This window comes from Pagrus pagrus (genome assembly GCF_965226575.1).
Source record: "Pagrus pagrus genome assembly, chromosome: 13".
NCBI lineage: Eukaryota > Metazoa > Chordata > Actinopteri > Spariformes > Sparidae > Pagrus > Pagrus pagrus.
Genome location: NC_140197.1, coordinates 24911136 through 24930070, shown reverse-complemented (window position 1 = coordinate 24930070; position 18935 = coordinate 24911136). Strand labels below are relative to the sequence as shown.

General features: G+C 41.1%; 3 protein-coding genes across 5 annotated transcripts; 1 reads left to right on the top strand and 2 right to left on the bottom strand.

Annotated features, from left to right (window-relative positions):
- Positions 1-258: 258 nt before the first annotated feature.
- mrm2 (mitochondrial rRNA methyltransferase 2) lies at positions 259-2394 on the bottom strand. Its single transcript, XM_084371034.1, has 2 exons — positions 2053-2394; positions 259-1781 (listed from the first exon to the last, which is right to left on the bottom strand). The coding sequence occupies exons 1-2, from the start codon at positions 2339-2341 to the stop codon at positions 1345-1347; spliced, it is 726 nt and encodes a 241-aa protein (XP_084227160.1). The 5' UTR covers positions 2342-2394; the 3' UTR covers positions 259-1344.
- Positions 2395-3259: 865 nt separating this feature from the next.
- nudt1 (nudix (nucleoside diphosphate linked moiety X)-type motif 1) lies at positions 3260-7711 on the top strand. Of its 2 annotated transcripts, none has more exons than XM_084372501.1 (4): positions 3260-3472; positions 3533-3717; positions 5020-5165; positions 7122-7711. In XM_084372501.1, the coding sequence occupies exons 2-4, from the start codon at positions 3566-3568 to the stop codon at positions 7292-7294; spliced, it is 471 nt and encodes a 156-aa protein (XP_084228627.1). In that variant the 5' UTR covers positions 3260-3472; positions 3533-3565; the 3' UTR covers positions 7295-7711. The 2 variants fall into 2 exon arrangements, with proteins under 2 accessions (XP_084228627.1, XP_084228626.1); XM_084372500.1 differs by having other exon boundaries at positions 3261-3472; positions 3557-3717.
- On the bottom strand, positions 7470-18667 carry snx8a (sorting nexin 8a). Of its 2 annotated transcripts, XM_084372498.1 has the most exons (14): positions 18612-18667; positions 18383-18449; positions 17501-17646; positions 15992-16121; positions 14982-15172; positions 14722-14842; positions 13161-13297; positions 12938-13018; positions 12689-12849; positions 12362-12491; positions 12209-12277; positions 10872-11021; positions 10127-10276; positions 7470-9710 (listed from the first exon to the last, which is right to left on the bottom strand). In XM_084372498.1, the coding sequence occupies exons 2-14, from the start codon at positions 18402-18404 to the stop codon at positions 9630-9632; spliced, it is 1569 nt and encodes a 522-aa protein (XP_084228624.1). In that variant the 5' UTR covers positions 18405-18449; positions 18612-18667; the 3' UTR covers positions 7470-9629. The 2 variants fall into 2 exon arrangements, with proteins under 2 accessions (XP_084228624.1, XP_084228625.1); XM_084372499.1 differs by lacking the exon at positions 18612-18667 and having other exon boundaries at positions 17501-17628.
- Between the last annotated feature and the right edge of the window lie 268 nt (positions 18668-18935).

Genomic DNA, 18935 nt, shown 5'->3' with positions numbered 1-18935 from the left:
CAGTGGAGTCAGCAAACTTTTGCTTCACTTTACAGTGAAAGATTTACAACAAAAGAGTGAGCACTATGAGCCAGAACTTTCAATCAGGACTATAGTCGAATCTTGTCTTTTATTTTGAAATGCAGTAGTACTTTCTCAGGGTAGAGGCCAGAAAATATAGTTGTTTTATGATCCCAGTCCAACCAAACCCCTTCATTAAAAGCTATTTTAATCGTAATTGAGTAATATTGTAATAGCAATGTAACTGTACTCACACTCACAGTTGATAGTTTCATGATTGAGTATAAAAGGGGCGTCCTTCAAAGTCTTTCACAAGCAAGGATGGGGTGAGGTTCACCACGTTTGATGATTAAACGCTTCGTCAAACCGCTGTGTCAACACAACTCATTTCCAAATGATCGCATTCCATTTTTATTAACATTTTACACAGCACCCAAACTTTTTTGGAATAAAGGGTTTTATGTTATCTAGCAAGAACTATACTGTGGATCCCTATATTGGTTTCTGTGACAGCAAAAATACGACGTGTGTGTTTTAAAATGTACGGAACGGAAACATCCTTTTATTTCATTGCCACTGTTTCAAAATTCTGACAAGACGGTAATCAGTATGACAGAGCACGGAAACCCAAAAAATAAAAAATAAAGAATACTCTCCAAAGTGTTCAGCACCGTCATTTACAGAGGAATCTTTAAAGAAAATCTGTCTACCGGGCTGAAAACGTTTTCCCAGGAAATGGACATCTCTCCGCTGTCGGAGAGCAGAGCCCGGCAACACTCGCTGCGTGCCAAGCTGCAGCATCATCCCACTTCCCATTAGTCATGCTGTATGTGACTCTTATGTATTAGGTTTTCCCTTCATAAGCTCTCATTGAGAGAATGATTACATATTTCTACATGGCTGCCAGTGCAAATTATTAGCATGAGCAGCACTGGTAAATGACTTTCTGTGACAAAGCAAACACCAAACCGACTCTGTAGAACAAACAGAGGGGCAAACAATAAGTTGAGAGGAAACACAGCATCACTGGGCTCTTGAGGAACACCACACTGATGATTCTTGCATAGGTTTACATATTACACATTCACTGCCGCTGCTGTGTTAAGTTTGAATGGATAAAAAACAGCATCAACAGTATGTAATGTGTCTGTGTCTGCAGCTGGGAGCCTTTCTGATGCCTCAACAGTGCCACCTTTTGATCAAAGTCATTACTAAGCCTCCTCTTCATGTTCACTCATCAAAAACACAGTGTGTGTGTGTGTGTGTGTGTGTGTGCAGCTCATGAATCTCCAGAAAACATCATCATCTTCATTTTAGGACACAATGTAGAAAAATAAAAAAGAATTATGATCTTTTTACTGCCTTTCTGTACATTTTAGCAAAGAAATATCTCTCAGCTGAATCCTTCCTGCTGGAGTTTGGCTTTAAAGTCTGAACACTCCCGAACACACTCGAGAGTTTCTCCTGGAGTTTATGAGCGAGGATCCCATCCCAGTATTTACAAAGCAGAGAGCCCCCCGGCCGTAAAATCTTCTCAGCCAAGTCCGCCAAAGACAAACACATCGTGATGAGTCTCTCGTGGTCCATCTCTCGGAAACCGCTGGCGTTGGGCGCCATGTCGCTCAGGATGACGTGAGCCTGGCCGTCGGGGAGCAGCTGCAGCAGCTTGGCGTGTGTGGCGGGGTCAGTGACGTCATGACAGGACAGGAAGTGGGCGCCGTCCAGAGCTGGTATGTTCAGCAGATCAATGCCAACAACTGTGCCACACGGTACCTCTGGATCTAGGATGCAGGAAAACATTTTGTAATTAACTAGGAGGTGTTTCAGTGGTATCTGAACGTGTTACTTAACACAGCAATATGGTCATGTGACACAAATCCACAGGTGATGAACTGCAGGTATTAACACTGCACTGATTTTGTATCATGCTCTGTCAGGTGTCTCTGTTATTTTGTCCACCCTTGTGTGTGTGTGTGTGTGTGTGTGTGTGTGTGTGTGTGTGTGTGTGTGTGTGTGTGTGTGTGTGTGTGTGTCCTCAGCCTCCTGTCTCACCTGTCCCTGCTGAGTTGACCCTGTGTACCGCCACCTGGCTCCAGGCTCCAGGTGCAGCCCCGCAGTCCACCACGCTGTATCCGGGCTGTAAGAGCCGGAACTTGTCGTCCATCTCCAGCAGCTTGAAGGCGCTCCTGCACCGGAAGTTTTGTTGGTGAGCAGCCTTGACGTACGGGTCTCTGAGCTGCCGCTGCAGCCAGCGCTGCCCGGCGGGAGTCTTACTCTTCAGCTTCTTCATCAGACAGGACGAGCAGTGCAGCCCTCTCCTCTGGACGGGCGACCACCACATTGTTTTGACTGAGAGAGGTCATGTGCAGTGTACGGTCAACTGCGCCTGCGTGGAACGACAACTCCTGATTGGTCAAAGACGAACTCTGAGCGTAACACATTTATATGTCCCCTCACTGTGAAGACTGACAACAATAGTTCCTACCTGAGGAAGTCATGCTTCTTTCTGCTCATCCATTCATTTTGTCCTTTTTTTCTTTTACTAAATCGCTTTACATGTGCTGTAGGTCTATCTGTTCATTATTCTATCAAGCTCAGGCCTGAATAATAATTTTTAAAAAAAGATAATTGAGAGCAGAAAAATGAAAAACCACCAATGTGAGGGACATAAAATAAAGTACAATTTAATTATAGAAAAAATAATTATGACGTTGTTATCGTGGCTGTTTCGTATGGAAGTCCATTTCTGTCTGTCAAAGAAAAAAATATTCCCATAAGTCATAATTATGAAAAAGGTGAAATGATGCGTTACAAAGTCATAATTATGTAATAAAAAGTCAAAATTATTACATAAATATTTTATTTTTTAACTCATAATTTTGACTTTTTATTACATATATATCAATACTTTATATTTTTATATTCAAGATTAGTTGTAATGAAAATACAAAGAGTTTCATTATATGTTTGTTTTGTTACCTACCACAAATAACAACAATTAATAATAATAATAATAATGATAATAATAAAGCACTTTTCCCCAGTTATATTTGCAGGGGCTTTGGATAGAGAAGATGAAATTGTCATGATATATTGACACATTATATATGATATATATTAATATACAATATTTAAACTTTTTCCCCCCATTGTTTAATCACAACGTAGATCATCTGAACAGTTGTGTGACTGAATGACACGTTGATAAACATTACGCCTGCAGTTTCTAGTCGAACATATTTGAAAGTAACACAGACCTAAACAGATTTACCAAACACATGATGGGACTCTTGTGTCCAGTCTGATGATGTTCAGACCGATCCGGGCTCTCACGCATCAGTGCGTCATGTGATCACGTCTGTGACGCTGCACGCGGGAGTTTGTTATTCATCATTTCCTTCATTTTTATTTTTTTAATCCAGTTTCGCGCTTTTTATAGAGTCACGTGCAGGGACAGGCAGACACTGAACAGGTGAGGGTGTTAGCTCACGGTGCTTTGCTCAGGCGGTGTTGACATCTTGTTTCTGTAAAGTTGTGCCTCCTCTCTTCCTGTCAGACTGGCGACATGATGAGCCCCAAGCTGCTGACCCTGGTGCTGGTGGTCCGGCCCGGCAGAGTGCTGCTCGGCATGAAGAAGAGAGGGTTCGGGGCTGGGAAGTGGAACGGCTTCGGGGGCAAAGTTGACCAAGGAGAAACCATTGAGGATGGTGCACGGAGGTAAAGTCATCTCCTCAGCTGTCTGTCTCCATGAACCTGCACTGAGGAAGTTCAGTGTGATGCACACGGAGTCAGACAGGAGCAGACAGTGTGTGTTTGGTGTGATGCAGGTCCACAACACATTTCTGACAAAGTCTGAAGGGAAACAAGCAGTAAAGGCTGTAATGAATTTAATATTATTTTACCGTCAGTATGAAGCGTGAAAAACAAAGCATTTATCAGCTTTAAAGGGGCACTATGTAGTTTTAGAGAAGAAATACAAACTCAGAATTTTAATTCTTTACAATATCAATGAGGAAATAAAAGAAACCTTTTCCATAAGTGAGTAAACATGAATAAAACGAGTAAAAAAAAAAATTCTGACAACAGCTGATTTGCACAGATTTTTTGCTATTATCCTATAAACATGGTTATCAGACACTTTGAAACATACATACGGGTCAGAAGTCATAGCTACACTGCTCAAAAAAATGAAGGGAACACTTTACTCACACATCAGGTCTTGATGAACAAATTATTCAAGTTGAAATCTTCACTGTACATTGTGTAAGACATGACATAGCCATGGTAGACATCATTACACCTCTAACATGTATTCATGAAAACAAGATGGAGATCTGTGCATTTAAAATCACTCTGCAGGACAGAAGAAAGATGAAATATTTGCCTTTTTAAAATGTTTTTTGTCGGCTTGACAGAATAAATGAGCGTTGAGTCTGGAGTGTGTGTGATCATCAGTCATCAGCAGGATGTTTGTTCCCAAGCTAAAGGAAGGAAGTTCTGAAAGCAATCAGGCCGAGTCCCAAACTGTTTTCTCTCGGGGGTCAATCGCGGACCTGCATTGTGTGTAAAGAGTTTTGAAAAATCTCAAAAGCTTTTCAACAAAAGCTCTCTGAGCTGGAGTTCATGAAATACTGTGATGTGAAAACATCTCATGTTTTGAATCGTAGTATTATTGATTAATATATTTAGCTCTACCTTATTAGTCTTATTGCAAACATTGGAGCAGCAACAGTTAATCAACTAGCTGTAAACTATAAAATCAATGGCCTACTTTTTTTATAATCGATTAATAATTCTCCAGCCGTGTGAACATCTGTGAAAGAAAAAAGATTTTGCAAACTCAAAGATCGTCCTACTAGATTGTCTCTCACTTCCTGCCTCCATCGGTGAGTGTGGTTGACTCACTTTGTGTCAACACTTTACAATCTGAACCTGCTGTTAGTGTCTGTGTGAAGTGTACTCTGACTTTATTTCTAAAAGACACGTTATCAAATATTCATGTGACGATGTCCTCCACAGAGAACTGCTGGAGGAGAGCGGCCTCACGGTGGACGCCCTGGAGAAGGTCGGAAACATCAAATTTGAATTTGTTGGAGAAACACAGCTGCTGGACGTCCATATTTTCAGAGCCGACGATTATAACGGAGAACCGACCGAATCAGAGGGTATGTTTCCACGGCAACACGCTGAACTGGAGGACATGAAAGCGGGTAGTGGTGAAGGATAATTCCAGTGTGTTTGTACCTAGGTTTTATGTTAATAGGGAAATAGTGAGACAGCTGTGGGACGACAGAGTTACTGTATCGGCTCAAAACAACACTGGCATCTTTTAATGACAATAACTCATAATGTAAAAATAGTTTTAAAACGATGACTTAGAAAATAGACGTGTCATAACGTTGGAGGTGAAGGGGAACAACTGAAGCCGCATTTCCACCAAAAGTACCCAGAACTACATTTCAGAGAATAAAAGGTCCCTTGAGCCCGTTGTTGTCTCATCGCGGTCAAAGATCCGTGAAAAAGTCATCAGTCATGTGCTTTTTTTCTGCAGCTGCAGACTAGTTTGCAGCTGCACTTTTTTTTAAATGGTTGCTGAAATAAAGTTGCTCAACCTATCAGAGCTGTTGAGTGCTTCAAGCCCCGCCCCCACATTTCCCGTGCTTTTGGAAAGTACCACCCCACAAGCAAAGGGGTCAAATAAGAGGCATTCCCCGACCAGACAGTTGTGGGTACTCCCCAAGAGGAACTGCCCAGTGAGGAACAATACACCTTTTAATGATGTTTGTTTTGGATTTTGTTTTGGGTTTTTTTCTGTGGCATTCACACTGCAAACAGGAACCATGAAGTGCATAAGCCAGCCAGCTTTTTTCTTTACAAGCTCTCATTTACTTTTTCGCACAGCTGGCAGGATTTTAAAAATGGTGTTCGCCAGCACTTGATGTCAGCTCCTGACATCAACCAATAACTCTACACTTATATCACTCACAGTTCTCTGGTCTAAGAACTTGAAAATGCCTGATACTGTATCTCCAGAACTTCATTAGGACCCTGGTTCTTCCAAATGTTTCTCTTCCCTGGGGAAAGTTCCCGTGGGGGAAACACGTCTCATCACGATGCATGCACTTAGAAGATAAAGAGGAACGTCTATTTTTGTTGTACAAGATTCCAAGTAACTGACCAACAAAACAAACCGTTATCCAGTTAATAAAATTCCCTTTTCACTTTTGGTTCTCCTTAATCTCGAACTTCCTATTATTATTGTTATCTCAATACCAGTCCAGGCTTTGTGGGAGTTCTAGTCTCGTCCTTAAAGCTGAGATAACGATGCCTTCTGAGAATCAATAGTTTCGGTTCACAGTGTGTAGTTCATGTTTTTGGAAATCACCTTTGAAAGAAAACAGACCATAACGATCCCACTGAGTGAATAATTGAAACATTTATATGGGAACTTTTTCACAGACATGGCTGAGAGCAACGAGAGCACTCGAGTTCAGGGGAGGAATCGATGAATATGCTCTCAGCAGTTAAGTTTAAAAGACTGTAAATTCACAAAGGAAAGAAGAGGCCCTCACAGGAAGGAATGCAGAGGCCTGCAGTGATCTGCGCTTCCTGAGAATTTAGTCAAGGTCAACAGGGTGAAGTGGAGGCACAGCAAAGTGCAGCTCGTCGAGGAGTCAGACGTTAACACTGGACCTGAGGGAGGGCAGGAGGAGTCAAACAGCCGGCGGGAGGAGAGAGAAATGGTGCTGAAACTTGCCGTCAATACTAGTATGGCTTTAAAGTTTTACAAGCTGTCTCAGCAAGTGGTGATTTTCTACTTCATCCACGGGAGAGGAAAGTTAGCTACGTGTCTTTAAACAGTGTAGTGACGGGAGAAGTCGAGCCGTGGTGCCAAAGGTTGATGTCTTTCATACGTTTCTAAAATCTTAAATCTGCTCAGTTGTTTACCTACTTCGAAAGAATTGTGCGTCAATATAGTGAACTTAAAGGGTAGGTTCACATTTTTTTTAAATCTGTCTCAAAACAATACTCGTAATCCTCGGTACTGTGCAACACTTCATTCATTAAAATGAGTGTGTGCTTTTTAGGAGGTCTGCTAATTATTCTCTGCTGTTTCCCAGAAATGAGGCCTCAGTGGTTTGAATGTCACCAGATTCCCTTCAGTCAAATGTGGCCAGATGACATCTTGTGGTTCCCGCTGATGCTCCAGAAGAAGAAATTCGTTGGCTACTTTAAGTTTCAGGGTCACGATGTGATCCTCAGCCACAAACTGGAGGAGGTGGAGCGACTGTGAGAGGCAGGAACTGCGTTTCTGAGGACATTTATTAAAAGTATCGGCCTTCCAGATTTCTTCTTTAAATGCTGAAGATATCTTTATAAAGTGTTCAGTGATTGTTGTTTGTTCCTTTTTTACTGTGTTTACTTGTAAAATAACTGTTACGGATGGAAAAAAAGAAGCAGAGCATCAATACAGTGAAAGAAAAATCCATTCTGTCTTTTTATTTTTCAGGATAATTGATTTTACACAATTCAGCAAGGATTTCTTAGATAAAATATTTACAATATCTACAGTCATAATTTTATTGGGTTCATATTCTGTGCAAGTCAACCTGATTCCTGATACTGTTTTTTTTTCAAATGTGTTTCATACTGTATGCACAATATTTCAGTTTCTTTATAAAATAAAAGTTGACCTACGTGCACGTCCCGATTTACTCTCCGGCTTTGTTCATTTCAACACAGTCAATTCGATGAGAATTTGTGAGGTAACTTTAAAAACATGAGCCCGTATGTGGCAAATTGTCCCTTTTGAATTGAAAAATATATGTATCCATATATATATTATGCTCTGATAAACTACATGTGTACAGTCACAAATATGTATCATGGTTTTCATGCCAAATATCTAAAAAGTAGTAATATTATGGATCTTTGTACGGAAGCGCGAAACAGCCATGGGTCAGACATGTGTTTCCTCCTCGTTTTCATGATAACATGTTAAATTTATTTTTGGTTTCTCAAGATCATGAGTTATTCATGTCATTATCACAGAGTAAAAATGTTTTTCTGAGACAATGGGATCATTTTCTCAAGGTTTGGAGAAAACAAACTTTTATATGCCATCATCACATCATAAAAAATGTTGTTTTCCCAAGATAGCGAGATAATCTATCATGAGATAACACGAGATGTTTTCAGGTGAATCATTTCCTCACAGAAATCAAATCATGGCACCGATAATCTAATAAACATTAGGCTATAAGTCAAAAGAGGGAACAAGCTTTTCTTCTTATGATAACGGATTTTTTTTGTCGTTATCTTAAAAAAAAAAAAGCTTGTTTTCTCTGGAATTATTTCTGTGATAATGACAAAGTTAAATAACTTGTTATCAGAGAAAAACAGAAAATAATGTTTGAATCTTGACTGTTTCGGTAGATACGGAAGCCCAAAAGAGACATGAGTCAAACATATTACTTTCTCAGTTTTCCTGTGCTAAGTTAATGCAAAGTTGTTTTCCCCAAATAATGGGATAATTTATCATGACTGTGAGAAAACAAATAAAATTCACTTCGTTATCATGGGGAAAAAAGAGGAAACAATATGTTTTACCCATGGCCGCTCAGGGCTACCGTCTCTTTGCCCTGATACACATCATTAAACAAATTTAAATCTGCAACTGTGAAAAAAATACTCTATAAGGTGATTTGGCCAAATGTCTTAAAAAAAGTTAGTGATTATTAAATTTTAACTGCTTAGGAATCTCGTTAAATGACTTATTGCACAGCTGTGTGTTTTAGTGAATTTATATTATATATCTTTGGTAGTAAATCAATAGCTTATAGTGTTATTTTTGACACTAGTGCCAGAGGTTGTTGTTTTTTTAATCAATAAATCTCAAATATCTGCCCTTTGTAGTATTTGTCCTCTGAGTGTAAGCCTTTCAAAGTAGCTTATAAAATAAAACTGAGAGTCTTCAAACAATGTAAGCGGAGAAAGCAAAGAAGTAAATACCATAACAGTGAGAGAAGTAGCACAATTGTCCATAAACATGTAAAGTATGCTGCGACACGTCTTCATAAACTACAAATCTGTATCAAAAATCCATTGGTCTAAAGTTATTCAGCAAAAACCTTCATGACTGGAGATTTAAAATAATCCCATCCTTTAACAAAGTCAAACTGTCTGTCCAGCGCTATTCTTCCTCAGCTATCTTAGTGTACAAAACCTCTTAAAAAGTTATAAACAGGTGCTTCAGGAAATGAGTGGGAATGCATGAGTTTGCCGTCATCCTCGAGGCTGACATGCTGACTGCTCCCTTTATAAAATAACAGTTAGAGGATTTTCCCTCCTTCATTTGGAAAAGGAAATAATTTGCTCATCAAGCGGAGCATGAAATGGCAGATTTATGAGCCCACTGTGTCTTCCATTTACATGGTCGATGATCAAACCCGAAATAAGTCGAGAAGTTGAGAATCCATTTACATTAACGATCCTCTTATTGAATGGAATGTATACTGCGTAATAAGACGACGAAAAGTTGTGCACTCTACATTTTTTAAGTTCTTTTCCAGTTTGTGATCCTCGTCCGCTGCAGCGTTTCCCTCCTTCCACTTGTGTGTTTTTAGGTCTCAGATGGGACGTTTCAATCCGTTATTACCGCCGAAGAGACATCCGAGCTTCGGCTGGAGTTCATTCCACACCGCTCCCATCTGGAGAGAAAGCAGGAGAAGACAACACTTATGTCATATCACAATAAAATGATATCCTAAATCTAAGATGATATACAGTTTCATTTTCACGATAATGACACATGAATATATTGCCCAGCCCTTCCATATTGGCGGTTGAGTGAAAAAGATTAAATTCAGATAGAGGCGTCTAACCTGTTTGCTTCATTTGATTTTTAAATAAATATTTCAATACAAACAAATAAATAGGCAAAGGCTTGTGTGGGACATTCATTTGTTCGTGTGAACTGTAAACAAGCTGGAACCCTCGATGAGGAGATTATTCCTCCGGTGATACCATCCATCATTATTAGTCCTTTCACTGGAAGCCAATTTAAAAGCTGATTTGACCTCTCGGAGCGACAGAGAAGAAACTGCAGAGAAGATGGTTCCCTCACCTCTCTGTGTCCTTGGACCTGGGAGTTAACAAAAGCCCCGAGAATGTGGGATGTGATGGGAAGGTAGATGAAGATGAGCTGCGTCTCTTGATGGAGGCAGAACAGGGAGAAGTAGTTACGCAGCTCCATCGTCTGAATGGCGTTTTCTTGCTGTTAACAGAATAATCATACACACTTAACAAAAAACCATCATAATGTGTAAAAAAAAAAAAAAAAAAAACTGAAGCTAAACTGATCAGAAAACAATTTCATTCAATTTCTAACCACGTACGCCAAACACGGACAAACCACACTGACTGAGAGGAAGTACAGTCACAAGATGAAACCAGCAGGGAGACAGCAAGTTGACAAATGCTGTTAATTGATATGAAACCTAATGTGACTCATGTTTCCACCCATGTGTGAAACTGCGATTCGCTCCATTCAAAGTTGCTCTTATTCATTCAGTTATAATATCGTATCTGCCCCCCTGCGTCGAGCGTTTCAATAGACGATCAGGGACAGGAAGTATGCTGAAGCATGAGAGGTGTTTGTGCTTGAAAATGTGCAACGGTTTAAATTCAATTAAAAGAGACTTTATGGTTACTGATAGTGTGAGAATATTTTGGTATTAATTACACCCAGTGGATGGTGTGAGTGTGTTAGCAGTAAATACACTCAGGCCAATTTAACATTTTATTTATCAAGTGCTGAAAGACTTAAAAACGGTCAGGAAGCCTTATAAAATGTGAAACTGTCGGGTCACCTGAACGATCCGTGACTCCAGCTGCTCCACAGACGCCTGCTCTTTGGGCTGCACTGTGGCGCTCATCATCTGCCTCTTCATCACGCTGTACTTGTGCAGAGCTCTCTGGTGCTCGTGGAGGACGCCCTTCTCGTGGCGCTCACAGAGATCCTGGAGACAAAACGCAGTCACATGCAGTTCTCCTCAACTGCCTCAAAAGGGCAACGGATATAGACAGAACAGTCACGCACAACAGCCGAGGATGATGGGAGAACTGTTTGTGCAAAATATGAAATGACCATATATATCGGAGTTAATAGATTGTGGTATACGCGGCTTTAACTGCCCACCAGTCCCCTTCTAGTATTACATAATCCTGAATCTAGTTACTAATTACTTCCTGTCTTGTAATCGGGAGTCTTGAGGTCTTTGTGGTTTGCACAGTCCACGACTGATCAGCGACGGATGGTCATAGATCAGAAGATCACCCAAGACGCAGTCCAAACAGTCCGTGTTATTTGTGCACTGAAAAGGAACTGAACTGAAAAATTGCCTGCTCGTGTTGTGGTTCAGCGAGGTCGACACAGTGTTTATATTCTGATGTGCTCGTTCCATACAAATGGATGCTTGGTTAGACCGGGTTCAGAGAGCTGCTGTGGATGACAGCAGATGAGAGAGGGAGAAAGGAGACGAGTGGCATTGGCTGAAGCTCGTTCCTTGTTGCTCGACCCGTCAGCAATTTAACCAGATATTCATCCCGCTAGATATCCAGCAGACATCGGCGCACATCGCTCATTTGAACAGTTCAGACATAACAACTGTCATTCACTGGAGCTCCAACAATCTGCCTCTGATTTCGGGCTTTTTGTCAGCGATCCCCAAAAATCTTCAGCAAGTGGAAGATCAGGGATAAAGTCTTGTGGCGTGAACTTGAATACACAGCATCTCATGCTGTCTCAGTGCTTCATAAAGTTAGATCCATTATTTTATTTTATTTCATTGTGGATGAATCTGCTGATTATTTTCTCCACTAATCAACTGATTTCTGTCGATCTACTAATTGATTAATCGCCTAATTGTTTCAGCTGTAATTGTATAATCTGTAAAAATATCAGATTTTAAAAACTGTTCATGTGTTTTGTGTAACAAGAAACCTAAAAAGTACAAAAATTCCCCCTGAAATGCAGCAGAGTAGAAGTAGAGAGTGGCATGAAAAAGAAAAGACTCCAGACCACTTACAGTATCATTACGCCTGCGACGAGAAACATGCAAACGTCAAAATAAAATCACCTGTCATGAAGAGGTTGTTGACACCTGAAGGTGGACTCAAAAAACTCAAAAGGGTGTAACTGACTCACTCTGTACGATTGCAGCAAATCCAGGAAAAGATTGAGTTTTTCCACAACATCGTCCTCCTCCCGTCTGCCCTGAGGACATTAGCACAACAACATTTACTACCCAGTGCCGGTTTTGGACAGCAGGAGGTGGGGATGAAGGACTGAGGGCTGTACCTGCTGAGCAGCTTTGTCAGACAGCACGGCGAACTCCACAGACAGACTCTTCAGAGACTGACGCAGGGTCCCCCAGGTGCTTTGTGAGGAGGCCAAGGAGGGAAGAGATGAAGCATCTGAGCCCAGCGTACTGAGGAAAACAGCATTATTACAGGGGCAGAAAGGAACATTGTGTTGTCTGAGCTGCCAAACTCATTTCAAGGTAACAACCATGAAGAGACACAACAACACAGAGGATTTGGAGTCTTATTAACATTTGTTTTCGGAGTCCAAAAGCTCTGGAAACTAGAGACAGACTTCAACGTTAGATCCATAATAATGAAATACCTGAGCTCTTTGCCAAACATGAGGAGATCAGTTGCATTCTCCTTCGAGCGCTCCGCCATTTTCTCAGCTCTGTCCCGCAGCTTATGGAAGCTGTTGTGAATATTTCTAATCAGCTCTCTGCTTGTTGAGAACTGAGCCTGGATGTCAGCGGGGAGATATTCCTACACAACAGATACAGCACAGCTCTTAAAGACACCTGGTTAAGTGGTAACAGTTTGGGGTTTTCTTCCCATTGTTCACGTGACAAACCTTTGCCAGGGTTGCGATTCTGTTGGTCATGAACTCATCGCCGGTTTTCTTGTAAGTGTCACGCAGCTTAGTCTGAACATCCTGTTTGGGAAGAGGTGTGAGTGGAAAAAGACACTGAGTAGCTGGAACAGGAAGCATTTCACTGTCAGTCATCGTGACGATAATGCTTATTGCGCAACAGCCACAGAGCAAGGCAGCAGTGAGTTACAAAAGTACCACATACGGAGCCACTGAAGGTGAGGAAGGTCTTGACCAGCTCGTCCTCTGAGAAGAAGGGATGCCGCGCCACCAGGTTGATGAATCTGCCGAGAGCGCGTCTCCTGCCCTCGATGAACTCGCGCTCAGAGACGTTGGTCAGGACTGTGGACGGACACCAGAGAAACAAAAACCATTGGATACATTTCAGTGGGAAATAAGTGGACCGCGAGGACACATAAAGCAATCTGATAAATAATAAACTGAAATCATTGTTTAAGGCCAATTTATATAATGTAGCATCAAAGACGTTATAAGAGGGGAAACAACCCACTTAAAGCTTCATGAATAGAAACCTCTGTAATGCCAGAGTTGGCGGTTGTATGACACATATCCTGCCCCTTCCCCCCCAAAAGCCAATTGTCTGCTGAACCGGGAAACATGTCAGCAAATTGTATTGTTGCACTGAGTATTTCAAACCTTATTTTGGGGCGAAGTCACTGAACTTTTTAAGTGTTTTTTAATCAGATTTATGCGTTTTCAAGATGGTCGCCAAGTGGCAAGACTTGCCTAAAAGACCTTTGGTAGCATCCCGTTCAAGCATTCCCCCTAAAGCATACCCTGCTTGATCCTATATTTTACACTAAATGGGACCATAATTTACAAAATGAACATCGTTCTGTAATGAAGGCGACTTTAAACTATGGATTGAGTCCGTAAACTCATTAGGAAACTGTTTACTAAGGTGACAGGTGAAGTGAGAAGTAGGGTCATTTTCTCATAAGCTTATATACAATTGTTCCTCTTTTTGCAACCAGTGGAGGTGCCCCCTGCTGGTCAGTAGAAAGAATGCAGGTTCAAGGCACTTCTGCATGGACACGGAAGCTCCGTCCACTAATTGTACTGTGAAATCGGATAAACTGCCTCCGGTGATGTCACTTGTGATTTTAACAATGTTGTGGAAGCACGATACTAAAACTGGTCGAGTAGTCTTTCAAAGAACAGCATGTTCTCACTGTGTGCCAATTAGTGAACCAAGAAATAATCTTATATATGCACATATTGAAGCAGATCTTGTGCTGCACATATCAGAGGAAAACAGCACAGTAGGCAGGATGTTGGATTTATCTGTTTGGTATCTTTTTCGATATATTCTGTACTTGATGAAGATCTGTCTAATGAAGTGTTTTGCTAGGATCCCTCACTGTGTGTGTGTGTGTGTGTGTGTGTTGACTTAATTATCATTCCAAAGCAACAATAAGTCCTTGTGAACTGAAACAGCCTCATTTTACACATCACTAGTTTCCCTGTTTCTTTCAGGCAATAACTTTGATGAATGGGGACGACTGTGTTTGAAACAAAAGAACCTGCAGGAATACCAGTTTCTATTAAAATTGAACATTTATTATTTATCAGCCATAAAACTACCGAGCTACCAGAACCCCCTGGATATTAACAGCCGACCTTCCAGTTAAGTATATAATCTCAAATAATGGGCTCGGAGTAGTGAATCTAAGATGGAGGAAATGCATAAAAACAAAGAAATACAATCGTAGCTGTGTGGATGTCAGAGTTCAGGGTAAACTCACCTCCCTTCAACATCCTTTTAGGTGGCAGTGCCGGCACCATTCTGTAGGCAAATCTCTGGAGCAAAACCTCGTGGAAGACGTCAAAATCGCTGTAGCGTCGGTAAACTGATATTTTATACCGCTAGAAAACATGAAGCAAAGGACGAAAATGATCAGAAAATGGGCTAGTGCATGAAAGATTAAGGGTAAAACAAAAATACTGCAACACATTTATTCTAACACAACAATTTGAATGCAGTATGATGTTTGGGGTCTCTTGCCTGGCTGGTGACCTGGTACTCCACATGTTTGAGGAACAGGCCCTTCTTCTCAGGTATGAGCTCCACCTGGACTGTGTCTTGGACCAGCAGTTTGTCCAGCGTCTGGGACACCGTCAGTACGTCCTCCTGAGCCGGCTGCATCCTCAGCGCACTCAAGTCCCTCGGCTCCCCGAGCTGAGGTTTTGGAAACTCTGTCGAGCACAAAACCAGCACTGAATATCTTCTAATATTTGTTTTGTTAATGATAAATCTAGAATGAAATGAATTTCCTCACAGTGAGGAATGCTGCTGTTAAAACCACAGATTACTACGTGTCTTGCTCTATTTGTCTCTAGTCGGCTCAGTATTGTGCCTGGTGTTCCTGCGCCATGTTATGTTATTCATTCCAAGAAGGTCATGAATCTGAATGTAATGCACTGCGACAAACGCAGAAAACTTGTTCTTGCACAGAGGAGGAAGTGGCATGCAGCAAGCTGCCATACTAGCCACACCTGAAATAACAGAGAGCCTTAAATAATCACAGAAGGTTGGGAATGGATCTAAGTCAAGCCAGCATAATGGCTACCTCTATGAAAACCATAAAATTCCCCTCTATCATCTTCCCACTGTCAGACTAGTGAAAGAATGCAACACTTAAACATAGCGCACTTCTCTACCAAAATAAAATAAAACAAAACAAATGAAGCTTAATCATATCAAATTCTAGCTTTTATTCTGTTGTAAAAGAAACAAAAAGTGTGGGAGAAGATGTATATTTTGTACCAATTCTTTTTATATAAATACTCCCAAAAGTCCTCCTGTCACTTTATAACACTAGGTGGGTGTATCCTTGGTTATCTGTCATAGAGAAACTCTATAAGAAATGAAACCTTGTATACATGAGCCAATAAAAGAGTGACATTTGCCCCGTACAGATGACATATCATAGCGGCAGAGGGATGACTGGGGTTTGGAGGTTATGATCAAGCTACTCATTAAGCAAAAAGCTTTATTGCTCTGCTGTCACATACCCTGTATGCAGTTCTCCAAGAGTTTGGGGCTGGGTTGCTTCCCTTGCTGAGCAAGAGCGATCAAAGCGAGCGCTTTATAGAGGGACAACTTGCTCAGGAATCCATCTGTGGAGTCAACATGCTCAGCAATCTGAGAGGGACAGAGACAACATGACGTCAAAGGTCACCGTTTTTCAGTGCGGCATCTAAATTCAACTGTGGTTTGCATTCCTTCATGCAAAAAGTGCTCACTAGACACAAAGGCGATGATACGCTGAAGAGTCAGGAAACGGGAAATTCTGCTGAACTATGAGCTGGCCCTCAAATACTCCCAAGACATGTGTTGTAACATATGACGATATCTCAGCATTACAGGGGGCAAATCTGACAGATGCCAATTATTTAAAGGATAAGTTCACCCAAAAATTTAAATTCAGTCATTAAATACTTCACCCTCGTGAAGTTTCGTAGTCCACAAAAGATTTATGGACCTTCAAAGCAAAACAGTGTCACAACATTCTTGTAATTCTTGTTATTCTTGTAACAACTGAAGGAGATGGGGACTTGTTTCAAGATGTAAAAGTCTTTGGAGCCCCGAGATCCCACATTGATTGAAAAGACGTCATTAACAACACTTTAGAGCAGAAATCTTCATGGTAGCTGCTAAGCTAAAAGCACTAGCGCACACACCAACTGAAGTGGTTGTATGTGCATAAATATTGTCTTTTCTAAATCAATCTGGGATCTCGGGGCCTCTGGACACTTGGATTAAGCCAGCGGAGCTGTGTGGAGCCATTTTGTTTCATTTTTGTTTGTTTACATTTTAAAACAAGTCTCCATCTGCTTCAGCTGTTTAGGAGGGTGAGGAGATACTGACTGAATTTTGTCTTTAAAGGGGCTCTATGTAACAATTTTCATGTATTATTCACTTTTTTATTGGCGATACATGAGCGGATTGTAACTGACATGAAGAATGAGTCCTTATGGGTTTCCTGTACGAGCCTGTGGATGATTTGTTTGGCGGTTCAACGCTGCTGGACTGTGGATTTCTTTGAGAAGGACTCGGGTCGGATTTTCCGTGACAATACAACGGATGTGACTTTAAGCACGAGTGTCTCGTCTCGGTGCTTCTCAGATATCAACAACAGAAATAGAGTCCATTAACATAATCAAATGAAAAGTTCCAGGTCCACAGAGCCCCTTTAACAACCTGCTAACCCCCACAAAGCTTTTCTAACATCCTGTCGATATCACAACTATATCATGGCCCACGTTATCTGTAGTCCCCTGATAAGTTAAGTCCCAACACATACTGTCTTATCAGAATTAAACACATATTTGCACAAAGATATCACATAGTCAAGTGTTTAACTTGAGAATGGATCCCTCGTGATTAGAAAAACACAAGTCTCAGCCTTAGTTAGCCTTACTTTGAAACAGTGAAAATGTGATTTATTGTTGTTTTTATGGTGCCTCTGAATCAAACCGCCCCCCTGCTCCCACAGCACAAGTAAAGTATGAGCCCCTCACCTGGCCTAACACCACCTTGGAGAGATCGGTCCTTTGGAGCAACCGCAGAAAAACTTCAACCTGCACTCTCTCATCTGTCCTACAGCGGATGGCCTCATACACTTCCCTGTAATAGGCAGGAACTGAGCCTAAAAGAGGAACAACACCTACATGGCATCACAACCCCACAAGCAGGCTTACAAGAGCAGCATCCCCCCTCATCACACATCACGTTTAATAAAAGAGCAGGTCAGTCAGTCAGCAGGACTAACAGCTGAGTTAGATGATCTTATCACCTTTTATGGGACTTAGTTACTCATTTCATTCCAATCACATGACTTCATATCATCCCTCACACATCAGATCATTTAAAAATAAAAGGTATAAAAAAACATGTTAGAGTTTCCAAGACAACACTAAAGCTTCAGTAACCTTATCAGAGATTTACAGCAGTGAGGAGTAGATCAGATTAAGTCATTAATCCAGGATAGATTGCTTAAAAAAAACACTGCGATGCACAAGTGACAGTTTATCACGTGGCAGGTGAAAAAAAAAAACTTTAATAAACCGTTTGCATCATCTCTAACAATAACATTCACTATTACTGAAGCACAAGGAGGCATAAACAGGAGATTAAATGAAAATAAATCACTCATGAGCGGTTTTTAGATGGAGCAGCTTCATGAGATCTTCATGTACCCAAAAGTTCTCACTGGTCAGCTCCCATCGGGACTTCACCACGCAAACACATCCACGTTTTAAAAGAAAAAAAAAAAACGTCTGCTACTGTAGTTTTCACCGGGTTTGACAACGCGACGCCAAACGAGAAAAAGCAAAAGCAATAACGAAACGATAACACAGCGTTGTGTTCAGAGGAGAGCGAGAAGTTTGTTCGTACTGTACCTTCATTGATCTCTCCAGCCATGGTTCAGACTGTCATGTGAGCACAAGAGCACCTCCATGTGATTTCCTGCAGAAAAGAAAAAACAAGTAATTTATTTCTTAAAGTTGTAGCGAGCTGCTGGGTAAAGTCCAAGTCAGGAGGAGGAGGAGGAGGGCAATAAAAAAAACCTGACACCTCAGATGCACTGGGAGCAAATGACTGTCTGCCATTACCTGAAGTAATACTAACTTTTAAATCTTTAAAGGTGACGACAAGCAAGAAGCGCTGGGGGGTTTTCTGAATCGGCAGCTCTGATCACGAGGTCTGGATTTCACAGAATACTCAAGAGACATGTTTTTATTTTTATACCTGTTTGTTTCCTTGTTTCACTTGTGTGAGTTAAACTTCACTTGATTTTGTTCCTCATTCTTCTTAACCAAAGAAACGCTGCCTTGAAGGACCCCTCGTAAATTCCAACTCCTGTGTTTCTAAAGTCTTAAATACATCACACTCCACAATAAGAGTATGCAGATTAGAAATGAAGCTACAAGATATGGAAAAAATACAATAAAA

Excerpts from the sequence above, each read along its gene's own strand:
- nudt1 (XM_084372501.1), top strand. The coding sequence starts at position 3,566 with ATGATGAGCCCCAAGCTGCTGACCCTGGTGCTGGTGGTCCGGCCCGGC. Across the intron at positions 3,718-5,019 it reads ATTGAGGATGGTGCACGGAG|AGAACTGCTGGAGGAGAGCG; the intron begins GTAAAGTCATCT and ends TGTCCTCCACAG. Across the intron at positions 5,166-7,121 it reads AGAACCGACCGAATCAGAGG|AAATGAGGCCTCAGTGGTTT; the intron begins GTATGTTTCCAC and ends GCTGTTTCCCAG.
- mrm2 (XM_084371034.1), bottom strand. The coding sequence starts at position 2,341 with ATGTGGTGGTCGCCCGTCCAGAGGAGAGGGCTGCACTGCTCGTCCTGT. Across the intron at positions 1,782-2,052 it reads GGTCAACTCAGCAGGGACAG|ATCCAGAGGTACCGTGTGGC; the intron begins GTGAGACAGGAG and ends CCTGCATCCTAG.
- snx8a (XM_084372498.1), bottom strand. The coding sequence starts at position 18,404 with ATGGCTGGAGAGATCAATGAAG. Across the intron at positions 13,019-13,160 it reads TCCTCACCTTCAGTGGCTCC|GATGTTCAGACTAAGCTGCG; the intron begins GTATGTGGTACT and ends CTTCCCAAACAG. Across the intron at positions 12,492-12,688 it reads ATGTTTGGCAAAGAGCTCAG|TACGCTGGGCTCAGATGCTT; the intron begins GTATTTCATTAT and ends TGTTTTCCTCAG.